The 13,028-nt window shown below is 50.4% G+C and overlaps 1 protein-coding gene across 1 annotated transcript in view; it reads right to left on the bottom strand.

Moving 5' to 3' along the window:
- CYFIP1 (cytoplasmic FMR1 interacting protein 1) overlaps positions 1 to 13,028 on the bottom strand; it is a 45,307-nt gene that overhangs the window by 4,381 nt on the left and 27,898 nt on the right. The window contains 5 exon segments of the mRNA XM_056124420.1: positions 432 to 504; positions 1,904 to 2,034; positions 3,017 to 3,107; positions 4,771 to 4,914; positions 6,225 to 6,312. Of these exon segments, the coding sequence (XP_055980395.1) occupies positions 432 to 504; positions 1,904 to 2,034; positions 3,017 to 3,107; positions 4,771 to 4,914; positions 6,225 to 6,312 (527 nt within the window).

Raw genomic sequence — 13,028 nt, 5'->3', positions numbered from 1 at the left:
ACTGATTTCTCGATCTGCACTCAGGGATCACTCCCGTTGGTATCCAGGGACCCTCTGAGATGTGGGGGATCGAACCCGGGTTGGCCACATGCAAGGCAAGTGCCCTGCCCACTATCCTATCGCTCCGGTCCCCTGGAATTTTTTGGTCAACATGGCTCATTCGGTCAGACCTGGCCGCTCCACATTTACTTCAGGAATCTATGGAAACTTCCAGACCATGCTTCAGGAATTTATTTCAGAAATCTATGGAAACTTCCAGACCATGCTTCAGGAATTTACTTCAGGAATCTACGGAAACTTCCAGATTCATGCCCTCAGTGATGGTCTCCCTCAGCCTACACTGTTCAGAAGTGTCCCCAGAGCCCAGGGCCTCTCTTCAGATAGTCCAACAGTTGCGTGTCCACTGAACTGGCCCACCCGGTCCCCCTCACCTTTCACGTGAACCCGAGGCAAGATGTTCTGGAAAGGGGCGGCATGGAGCAGGTCACACACCTCCTCCAGAGACTGCAAGAGACAGAAAAGGAAGCGTCAGGGGCTGAGTCTCACAGCCACGCAGCCAGAGACCTAGAGCTGAAAACAGCAAATGTCTTGTGGCCTCATGGGAAATGCACGGTCCGAGCAGCACCTTCCGAGAATTCTCCAGAACAAGGGGAAGGGTCTTCACGGAGAGGAGTTCCAGGCCACATGTGCTTGTTAAGAATTTGAGTCCGGGGAGGGGCCGGAGCATAGTACAGCAGGTAGGGCGTTTGCCTTGCATGCGGCCCACCTGGGTTTGATCTCCAGCATCCCATATGGTCCCCCAAGCAATGCCAGGAGTAATTCCTGATCATCATTAGGTGTGACCTCCCCAAAAAAAAACCTCTTCAAGAATTTGAATCCAGGGGCTGGAGAGACAGGACAGCGGGGAGGGCACTTGCCTTGTACGCGGCAACCCCTGTATGATTCCCCAGCACCACACAGCATTCCACAAGTCCTGTCTGGAGTAATCCTTGAGCGCAGAGTCAGGAGCAAGCCCTGAACATAAGCAAGTATGCCTCCCCGCCCCGCAAAAAAAAAAATAAATAAATAAAAATTTGAGGTGCCAGAGTGATAGCACGATGGGTAGGATGTTTGCCTTGCATGCAACTGACTGGGTTCAATCTCCGGCACCACATTTGGACCCCTGACCAGCTGGAAGTGATCCCTGCCCTCCCCCCCAAAAAAGGAATTTGAATCCAGGGGCCGTGGAGATAGTCTAGCAGGTAGACTCATCAGCTGACCAGGGTTCAGTCCCCAGAGCCCCACAGCAGAAGCCGCAGAGCTGAACCCAAGTGAGAGGAGCCTGCTGGAAGCAAAGAACAGACCAGGGCACAGGCCATGCACGAGCTCTGACATGGTCCTGGCGCCCACCTAGGGCTGGGCCTGAGCACTGGGGTTGAATGTCCTATCACCTGGAGTGGCCCCAGCCCATGGGCACTGCAGGGGACACTGCCCCCCACAATGATACACACACACCCCATTTCAGAACATCAGAATGGAAAACTGTTAGTTTGACAAGACAAGCCACAGCGAGTGACACACTTTGTCACAGGTGTCAAGGTGGAACCTCAATCTGGGACACAGACGCGGACAGTGCATCGAGATGGACAGAGCTGAGTCACATGCCGGGACAGGGATGCTCTGGGGAGGATTCAGGTCCTGCCCCCAAGCTTCCCTACACACACACACACACACACACACACTCTCTCTCTCTCTCTCTCTCTCTCTCTCTCTCTCTCTCTCTCTCTCTCTCTCCCTCTCTCTCTCTCCCACCCCTGGGACAGGGAGCAGGCAGAGTCCTATCCTGCAGGTGACAAGCACCTTCAACACTGCCCCTCACTCCCTTGAAGCAATCCAGCCCCAGAGGCGCCTCTCAGGCACTCACCAGGCTCTGCTCCACCAGCAGGCAGAAGAGCACAGCATTGCCCACCTCCCGCAGGTTCTGGAAACACACAGTCTTCAGCTCGGCGTACTCCACGATGTCCTTCAGCTGGTGGTGGAAGAATTCCAGGATGCCTGCAGGGGGAGACATGGGCGCTGGGACGGCAGGGACTGCACCCGAGACCCACAGCTGGGTGACCTGACACTTCCCGAGAGCTACATGGCTGGCCCCAACATTTGCCACTGTGCCAGTCCCCACCCCCACCCCAGCCCCCAGCACCACCCACAGCCTCGAACACTGAGCCTAGAGTAGTTCCCACACTACCGGGCGTGGCCCCCAAACCAAAAGTTGTCAATGCCCCTGTGCAAAACTTTGCAGAAGGAAGGTGTATCCGTGACAAAGGACAAAGGACATCTCCTCAGGGTGACAGCAGCAGGCCGAGTCCAGCCCAGGCTCCTGCAGTCCAGAAACTCTGTCCACAGCGCGTGGACGCTGCACCCCGAGCCCCAACTCTAACCTGGCCCACGAGCCAGGATGGCACCCAGGGGAGGGGCACAGCTGGCAGGTGCCAAGTCGCACATCTGACCCTGGCCACGCAGGAGTGGCCCTGAGGCCCCCGAACCCCGGAACAAAGCCTGAACCATCCTGCCTGCTTGGCCGAGTGTCACTGGGCATGACCCCAAACAGTATTCGTGAGGCCACCCACAAAAATGCTGGGGGATTTTTTTCCTTTTCAGCCTTTTCAGCCACACCCGGCGGTGTTCAGGGGTCACTCCTGGAGGGACTCAGGGAATATGTGGTATCAGGAATGGAACCTGGCTGGGCTATGCGCAAGGCCAGCGTCTCACCCGCTGAACTATCTCTTTGGAGCCCCTGTCTCTATCGATCCTTTGAACAGCTTAACAACAATGGAAGCCAAGACACAGGAGACAGCTCTGGCTCCAACCTCATCACGGGCTGCAGAGATCCCCAGCAGTCTGTGGACCCTCAAGAGTCAGGTTCGAGCCCGCCCCCTTACAGACATCACCAGGTGCCCCAAAAGGAAGCAGCCCTCAGTAATCTGGCATTCCAGAGCCCAGGGCCTGCCCCGAGGCTCCTGCCCGGCCCAGCACTTACCGGGGGAGCCGTACTCGTGCCGAGGCAGGCGGCAGATCTTGGGCATCACCTCCATCAGCGTCTTCACGTACTGCAGGATGGTGCCTTGCAGCTGTGGGAGATGTGGCCATCAGCCCAAAAGACAACATCTCCCCTTCAGAGGGGTGAGGGCAGGGTCCCAAAGGCCCCAGGAACCCTCCTCTCGGTCTGCCAAGAATAGAGGCTGCAGCTGGGCCAGGAGGGCAGTTACGGAGTGAGGGCACACATCACCCCTTTTTTGGGCAGTCAGACTGATTTCTGTTTGTTTGGGGCCCACCCAGCAGTGATCAGAGTGACAAGGTACGAGGATGGGGCCCCAGAGCCAAGCTGAAAGCAGGTCATCCTACACGCACAGCCTGAGCTCAGCCCAAGGGTAGAGCGGCCCCTGCTTCGCCTCGTCACCCTGGAATCTGAACTGATTGACGCTTTGTTTTTTGGGCCACACCCAGTGGCTCAGGGGACCGCAAACCCAGGCTGCCTGCATGTGCTCAGCCTGTTCAACCGACTCTCCTGCCCTCAAACTTGAGATTCTTTTTGGAAGGGGTGATGTGGGAGACACAGGACTGTGCTCTGAGCTCACCCCTGGTGGTGCTCCAGGGAACCTAAGGAGTACCAGGAATCATCCTACCCTGCAAGAGGTCTCCAGCCCTCAAACTGACGTTTGACCCTGACCTATACAGTGATGGACTAGGCAGCTTCACTCAGCTCAGCCCACCCTCCCCCCCGCCCTGCCCCCAAGGATCACTCTACAGTCACAAGGCATGACTTCACTTTTCTCATGGCTACTGAGAAAAACAAGAAAAACCAATTTGACAAAAATAGGGCTTACTCACTGGAAATGAGTAAACTAATGAGAAAGATTAAAAATTAACATTCTTGGGGCTGGAGCGATAGCACAGCGGGTAGGGCGTTTGCCTTGCACGCGGCCGACCCGGGTTCGATTCCCAGCATCCCATATGGTCCCCCGAGCACTGCCAGGAGTAATTCCTGAGTGCAGAGCCAGGAGTAACCCCTGTGCATTGCTGGGTGTGACCCCCCCAAAAAATTTAACATTCTGGACTCATGGTGGACTCATGGGGGCTGGAGCACAGGCAAACCAACCCACCTGGTCCCTAGTGCTGCCAGGTGGGGAGGGCCCCCAGCACAGGTAGTCTCATTTACAAAGGAGTCTGGCATGCTCCTTTTGCAGAGACTGCAGGAAGTTCTGCCCTGGGGAGGGGCAGGGTGTGGCATGCAAACCACTCCCAGGTCCTTGTGGTCAACTTCCCACAAGGCCCTGTGCTCCGGCTTTCACCACACTGGTTCTCACCAAGTCCAAGAGGGCAGCCTTCAGGAAAGGGGGCAGGGAACACAAGGGGAGGCGCGGAAGTCAGGCTGGCAGGGCCCCCGGCCGGGAAGAACCATCCTCTCCAGCCCGGGAGGTGCTCAACGGACACAGCGGCTCTCAAGCAGGAGGCCTGGGCTCCCACCGGGCACCACATGGTTCTCTGCACAGTGCCAAAGGTGACCCAAGGCATCGAGCCAGAAGCAGCCCTCAGGTACCGTGTGGTACCTGCCCTCGCCAGGTGTGCCCCAAAACAGCAACCTGATGGGCTGTACTTTGGCACTTTCTCTTGAGGTCAGTAGGATAACCCAAAAGAACCCCGACTGCAGAAGGCAAGACTGGGGTGGACAAAGCCTGACCACCCTGGGCCCCACCTGTCCCCTGTACCGATGGGGGAGTCCCAGGCACTCACCAGGCTCTTGACAACCTTCAGCAGCTCCTCCATGACCACAGCAATGCCCTGGTAGCCAAGCAGCCTACAGATGACCTGGAAGTGGGGGGGGCCCACGAAGTTCCGGTAGCTGCTGTAGATGCTGGAATAGGCCAGGTTCAGAGCCTGTGGCGGAGGGGGTGGCACATTGCTCAGGGGGACCTGGGGACTCTCCTGTCCACCACGGCCCCCACACACAAAGAACCACAGCTCCAAGATGCTGCGGCCTAGGATGCGAATGTGCCGGTGTGAATGCATCTGGGTGCAAGGACCAGTGTACGCACGCCGTGAGGGTCAGTGTGAGTGCGTGAGTGCGAGTGCACGTGTCTGGGTGTGGGAGTGCATGTATGAGTGGGAGTTCAAGATGTGAGTGTGCATGTGCACGTATGAGTGAGTGCAGGAGTGAGAGCGCGTGTATGTGTGTGGAAGTATATGAATGAGCGTGTGAGTGCGTGAGTGCATTGTGCGTGTGTGCATCCAAGTATGTGAGTGCATGAGTGTGCATGTATCATCATGAGTGCTGGAGTGCAAGTACACGTGTATGACTGCGTGAGTGCATGAGTTTACATGCGCATGTGAGTGCACGAGTGCGAGTGCACATGTGTGAGTGCAAGAGTCTGCGTGTGTGCATGTGTGAGTGCCTGAGCATGCGTGTGCACGCGTGAGTATGCGAGTGCGCATGTGCGTGTATGCGTGTAAGTGCACGTGTGCATGCATGGATGTGAGTGCACATGGGGTACACATGTGTGTGCATAAGTTCGTGAGTGCACGTGTGTGTGCATGAGTGTGTGAGTATGCATGTGCGTATATGCGAATATGGGAGGGCATGGGGGTGTGTGTGTACGTGTGTGGAAGTGCCTGAGTGAATGTGGCTATTTAGAAATGTTCTGCTTGGAGGCTGGAGTGATAGCACAGCGGGTATAGCGTTTGCCTTGCATGTGGCCGACCCGGGTTCGATTCCCAGCATCCCATATGGTCCCCCGAGCACCGCCAGGAGTAATTCCTGAGTGCATGAGCCAGGAGTAACCCCTGTGCATCGCCAGGTGTGACCCAAAATGCAAAAAATAAAAAATAAATAAAAGTGCTGCTTGTCAGGCATCTGGCAACTTCCCTTTCATTTTTTTTCCCCAGGTATGGGGGCCGCCCCAGCAGTGCTCAGGAGCCATACAGTGCCAGAGAGTGGGCATGGGGCAGGCACGGCTCCCCCTGGCTCCCCAGCCTCCAGGCACCATCCTGTCTCCAGGGTCGAGGAGAAGAGCACCGGGGCAGGCACTCGCTCTGACTGGAATTCCCACTGGGCTATTCGTCCCAGGGCCTCAGAAATGGTCTCCCCAGGATGGTCTGTGCACATGGCCTTGCTGGGCCACACCTGGCCTGTGGAACTCGCCCCACCAGCCTCCTGAGAAGCCAAGAGTCCAAGTGTGAAAACAACCGACCTTTGATCCGTGCAAATACTGAGGCTGTGCGTTCGGCTGTTTATCTCTTTGAAACTCTTGAGATAATGGCAACACTGTCCGAACAAACCTAGAGAGTTTAACAAAATAAAAAGCAAACATAAATGTGATGGTCATTCATTCTTTTTTTTTTTTTTTGCTTTTTGGGTCATACCCTGTGAAGCTCAGGGGTTACTCCTGCTCATACACTCAAGAATTACTCCTAGCGGTTCTCAGGGGACTACATGGGATGCTGGGAATCAATGGGTTGGCCGCATGTCAGGCAAACAACCTACCTGCTGTGCTATTGCTCCAGCCCCGATGGTCATTCTTTAAAAACCAGAATCTTTCCATTGTCAATTAAATCTTACTCCCAAGTAACTGATGTGATCACCGAAAGGAAAAACAATACAAGCCCAAGGACTGGAGTGATAGTATGATGGTTAGGGCGCTCAGCACCCCAAATAGTCCCCTGAGTCCACCAGGTGTGATTTGAGCATAGAACCCAGAATAAGCCCTGAGCATCACCAAGTGTGGCCCCCAAACCAAAATATTAATAATAATAATAATAATGCCCCAAAGAGACAAAATAGCAGGCACTTGCCTTGCATGCAACTGACCCAGGTTCAATCCCTAGTACCACATGTGGTCCCCAAGCACCAACAGGAGTGATCCCCGAGTGCAGAGCCAGGAGTAAACCCAGAGCACTCCCACCCCCAAATACTACCAGTTACATGTAAATATTCTGTTCCTTATTTGTTGGCTTTGGGGCCACACCTGACAATGCTGAGGGAGCCGGAGATGAACCGAGATCAGTCATGTACAAGGGAAATATGTCTGAACCCCTGTACGATCTCGTCAACCCAGGGGTAAAAGTTTCAGAAACTGCTAGGAAGGATGTTCACTATTTTACCCTATCGGTCATTCTAACTCTGAAATCCCCACTACTGCAATTGGTCAGGAAAATTAGCTAAAACTGGAGAAGAGTGAATTAAACCATCACCATTTGCAGATCATTTAATAATACACCTGGAAAACCCTAATGTCAAGGGCTTTAGGATTTCTTAGAGAGACAGTACAGCGGGAGGGTGCCTGTGCTGCATGTTGTCGGACAGACCATGCTCAATCCCCAGGATCCCATATGGTCTCCCAGGCCTGCCAGGAGTGATTCCTGAGTGTAGAGCCAGAAGTACCCCTGAGCATCACAGGGTGTAGCCCAAAAAACAAAACCAAAAAAGAAAAAGTTGCACAAAATACATGATATAAAGGGCTAATGTACAAGATATATGAAGCACTCACAAAAATCAATAACAATGACCAAACAGTGACTCCATCAACAAACGAGGAGAAGGGAGCCAGAGCAATAGCACGGCTGGTAGGATGTTTGCCTGGCATGCAGCCAACCCAGGTTCAATCCCCGGCATCCCACATGGCCTCCCAGCACCGCAAGAAGTCTCTCCTGAGTGGAGAGCCAGAAGTCAGCCCTGAGCACTGCCAGGAACGATCCCCAACCCAAAGGAACCAAAACAACTGTCCCCCCAGCCACACACACCCACAAAATGTAAATAAGAAACACAATGGGGAGAAAGGATGAACAGACATTTTCCTGAAGAGGACATATGGATGGCTAGTAAGCATATGAAAAAGTGCTCAATGTCACTTCTTATGAGGGAAATGCAAGTCAAAACAGGAATCCCGGGGCTGGAGCGATAGCACAGTGGGTAGGGCGTTTGCCTTGCACGTGGCAGACCTGGGTACGATTCCCAGCATCCCATATGGTCCCCTGAGCACCGCCAGGAGTAACTCCTGAGCGCAGAGCCAGGACTAAACCCTGTGCATCGCCAGGTGTGACCCAAAAACGAAAAAAAAAAAAAAACCCAGCAATGACAACGAAAATAGCATATCTCAAACATGATAGGAAAACCAGTGCTGGGAAGGATCTGGTGTAAAAGGAACTATTATCCACTGGATCCTTTGGGAGGAACCAAAAAAAATTTTTAAAGGAAAGAAACATCTCCCCGCCCCGGAAATACCAAACTCAGTTATAATAGCTAATTATTAAACTGAAGACTGTAATAAACACATGAAGAAGGAAGCGTGGCCAGGAGCCAACACTGCCTCAGCAAGCGTGAGGTCTGGTACAGGCTTGTGTGCCAAGCATGGTCCCAGCAGCAGTTCATGGAGAGTCCCTGGTGCCACAAGATCATGTAGAATCTCAGGGCACAGCCAGGTATGTGTAAGCACCCCAAGCAAGCACTCCAGAACCACAACATGAGACCCGACTGAAGTATATGCCCCGGCGAGCACAAGAAACAAAAGCACAAGCACCGCTACTAAGCTTGCAAACAGCTGGCAGTCACCCCACAACAGGGACAGGGAGGAAAGGCAGGGGAGCAGGCAGGAAATGCCACCACAAACAGTGCCCATCTGAAGGGAAGCTGGCGGCCCAGTACCACCTGGGCCAGCTCCGGATTCTGTTCTTATTCTTCATTCAAGATTCAGTTTTGCGAGTCAGTTTGCTAAATGAAACTTCAAAGGAGCCGGATCCTTTCTGGCTAGTTTTCGAGGTGAAGCAGTCACTGCTATGCTACACCCTCGCAGAAGGCAGGTCCACCACGAGTCTTCCCAAATGCAGTATCTTTAAGAGGGGATTCCATTTTGGGGGTAAGCGGTTTCCGGCAGTGCTGAGGCTGCACCTCCCAGGGCCCAGCACAGGCAAGGCTCACTCTCCTGCTCTTTGAGCTCCTCACCTCGCCACATCTCAGGCCTCTACCATCCTGTCAGTGAGAGCTAGGATGGCGCTTTGCCCCGCGAGATGTGGGAACACAGCTCCCACCTCTGCTCTTGGCCTGGCCTCAGTCTGGCAACACAGGTCAAAGTTGAGGGTCACATTCCTCTCCCACACCCTGTGAAATCCCAGACAGCCCTCCGCCTCCCCCATTTCCAGTCAGTCCCTCCACCAAGGTAAGATTGCTAAGCCCTGTTCTGTGGCTAAGAAACTGCCTTCCAGGCAGACAGCCAGAGGAATCTCAGGATCTCTGCACTTCCTTCTATACCTTCAAGGAAAGGTCCAAAATCAGAAAAGACTTCTTTCAAAAACTTTGTCTGATTTCTCTGATTTTGCTTTTAAGCAATGGTATCCAGCCCATGGCTTTTCTTTTTCTTTCTTTTTTTTTTTAAATTTATTTATTTATTTATTGAATCACCGTGGGAAAGGTTACAAAGCTTTCAGGTTTAGGTCTCAGTCATGCAAATATCAAACACATTTTGCTTTAACAATACTTATTTTTTACCATGAAGAACCCCAATAAAACCCCACCCCCCCACCCCTCCCCGTCCCTGTGAGGCCGATGAATTCTAGCTAACACTCTATCTGCTTTGATTAGATTCATTGTTTCAATAAAAGATTCACCACTATTATTTAGAGTTTACCCCCCCCCCCCCGAATCAGACATGCTGACAAAGCATTGTGAAGTGATTTGCTTTCTACAGCTGGGTTCAAGAATTAAATGTTGGTTTTGGATTTCTGCTATTTTACCTATTGACCCTGGAAGTGTTTCTACTGAAAGTCAGATAGTTAAGAAATTGGTTTCTGTGCTCTGGAGTCGTGGCCGTGCTGGAGAGCCGCTCGTGGGGGCAACTGGTGGCCTCGGTAGGGCGTGAAGGGCGGACCGAAACGCCCCCTTCCCATGAGGTTTTAGTCGCCCCCACACTCCCGGCTCATACCTGCTGTCCACAAGGCTCCCATGTGGCCGCCCTCTTTCTTTCCAGAGAGGAGAGGGCGAAACCCATGGCTTTTCAAATAACTTAGAATCAAGTATATTTTGACCACACACACACACACACACACACACACACACACACACTTATAAAGACATGAAAAGTGGAAACTCAATTCTGTTTCACAGTGGTAAAAATTAGTAATTCTGAAACTACTTTCTGTATTTTCTAGCATTTCTAGAACTGAGCAATTACATGTTGTGAAACTGGGATTCTAAGTGTTGAAGGAAACTACGAAAATGGATGTAAATATTGTGGTTGTGGACCAGAACTTCAAACATAAATGTAAATTTACAGTTTTAGTTTTAGCAAACTGACTGCTATAGTAATAGGGAAATAACCAGGAGCCCAATGTCCGACACTATTTGGAAGTAGGGGAACAACTGACATTATATAAAGGTGAAGTCATATTTCATCACAGTAGGAACACAACAGATGGAAAAGTCACATAGAAGTCAACTAAACACAACAAACAAAAACAGTAACACAGAAGGCTCAACTAGCAACAGTTTAGTAAATTCTCAGTCAAGGACCTAAAGACTTCATAGTGATATATAACGATTTTCAGAAATTTTCTTTTACTGAAGTATTTTTTTGATGGTTCCATTGGCCATTTAATTTAATTGCTTTATCCCTGCTGGAGGAAGGGAGGCTTTGGGATGATTGGAGGGTGGGGACAATGGTCACTCTGGTGGTGGGTTTGGTGTTGGAATACTGAATGCCTAAAACAACTGTATTATGAACAACTTTGTAAACCACGGTGTTTAAATAATGTGTATATATGTATATATATATATATATATATATATATGAAGTCATACCAGATAGGGCAGGTTAATCCAAATCACTGGTATCCCCACAAGTAGGGTTTCCCCCACTTCTCACTTATCCTCAGATAGGAGACACAGGCCAAGTATTTAAGAAGGCAAAGAACCCATGGAAGCAGCCACAAGTCAGAAACCTTCTAGGACTGAGGCCTCAACCAGTTGAGAAGAGACAAAGAAGAATCCAATAGTCTTAAGGGAGAGAGCTTCTACTAATAGCCTGCTTTGGACACAGGATTCCAGAATGAGAAAAAAAAAATCGATTATGTAGAATCTGTTAATATCACACGATTTCCTCATAGCTCACAGTATTATCTCACTGCTTGCAGGAATTCCTCATAGCACACACTATTTTCTTACGGATCACAGGATTTCCTCACACACAAGGATTTCCTCACAGCTCACTGGATTTCCTCCCGCTCAAAGCATAAGTATTCCTCACCACTTACAGGATTTCCTCACCATATACCGATTACAGGATTAACTCATCACTCACAGGAATCCCTCAGAGATCACAATAATATCTCACTTATTACAGGATTTCCTCACTGTACACAGGATTTCCTCACACTTACATGATTTCCTCACCGCACACCGAATTTTCTCACTGCTCACTGGATTTCCTCACCATTCACTAGATTTCTACACCACACACAAGATTTCCTCACCAATCACAGGATTTCATCACAGCTCATGGATTATCACTTAAGGATTTCCTCACAGCACACAGGATTTCTTCACCAAACATCAGATTCCCTTACTACTCAAAGGATTTCTTCAGGGCTCACTGGATTACCTCACCACTCATAGGATGATCTCACCATTTACAGGATTTCTCATTACTCACTGGATTACTCCACCACTTATAGGATTTCCTCATGGCTCACACTCTATTCTCACAGCTCACAAGATTTTCTCCAAGCACACAGAATTTTCTCATGGCTTAAAGGATTTTTTCACATTTTACAGGATTTCCTCAGAGCTCACAGGATTTCCTCACAGAATTTTCTCATAGTACAAAGGATTTCTTCATGATTCACAGGATTTCCTCTAAACTCACAGGGTTACAACATAGTTCACATGATTTTCTCACAGTTCACCAAATCAACTCCCTCTCACAGGATTTGCTCACATTCACAAGATTTCCTTACAATACATAGGATTACTCACAGGATTTCCTCATAGCACACAGGATTTTCTCACAGTACTCAAGATTTCCTAACTGGCTCACAGAATTTCCTCACATTCGCAGGATTTCCTCAGTGCTCACAGGATTATTGCACTTCTCACAGGATTTCCTCACAGCCCAGAGAATTTAATCACAACCCATAGGATATCCTTAGAGCTCAGTTTTTTCTCACACCACTCAGGATTCCTTCACTGCTCACAGGATTTCCTTATAGCACATAGGATTTCCTCACAACTCATTGGATTTCCTCATCACTCAGAGGATTTTCACACAGCTCATAGGAATTTCTCATAGCACACAAGAGTTCCTTACTACTCAGAGGATTTCTCACAGATCACAGCATTTTTTCAGGACTCATACGATTTCACCACAACCAAAAGGATTTTCTCACAGAACACAGGATTTTCTCACATCTCACAGGATTTCTTCACAGCATACTAGATTTCCTTATGACTCACAGATTTCCTAACAGTACCCCAGATTTCCATAGTACATGGGATTTCCATATAGTTCATTGCACTTTCACTCCCTTGCTATCAAATTATCTATGAACAGTAACACTTGGTAGTAACAACATAAGTGACACCCAGACAGTTTTAGATTTTTTTTTCTTTTTGGGTCACACCTGGCGATGCACAGGGGTTACTCCTGGCTCTGCACTCAGGAATTACTCCTCGTGGTGCTCAGGGGACCATATGGGATGCTGGGAATCAAACCCGGGTCGGCTGCGTGCAAGGCAAACGCCCTACCCGCTGTGGTATTGCTCCAGCCCCCGACAGTTTTAGATATTATCCTTACATGAATAAGGTTACAAGACCAGGGAAGAGAAACACAAGACCTGCCTGGAATATTTTGGGTTGCACAGCACAGACAGTACTGAAAGACAGGGCCAGGCAGAGAAGAATCACACATCAGCAGAAGGTGCTCCCCCGTTGGTTCGCTGTGTGCCACAGACACTATCCTGAGTTAGAATCCCTGCATCTTACTAAAGAATGTACAGCAGGACGTACCACA

Source organism: Sorex fumeus, unplaced genomic scaffold, assembly GCF_029834395.1.
Source record: "Sorex fumeus unplaced genomic scaffold, SorFum_2.1 ptg000051l, whole genome shotgun sequence".
Classification (NCBI taxonomy): Eukaryota; Metazoa; Chordata; class Mammalia; order Eulipotyphla; family Soricidae; genus Sorex; species Sorex fumeus.
The sequence above is the reverse complement of the archived record's forward strand: the minus strand, read 5'-3'. Positions and strand labels throughout refer to the sequence as shown.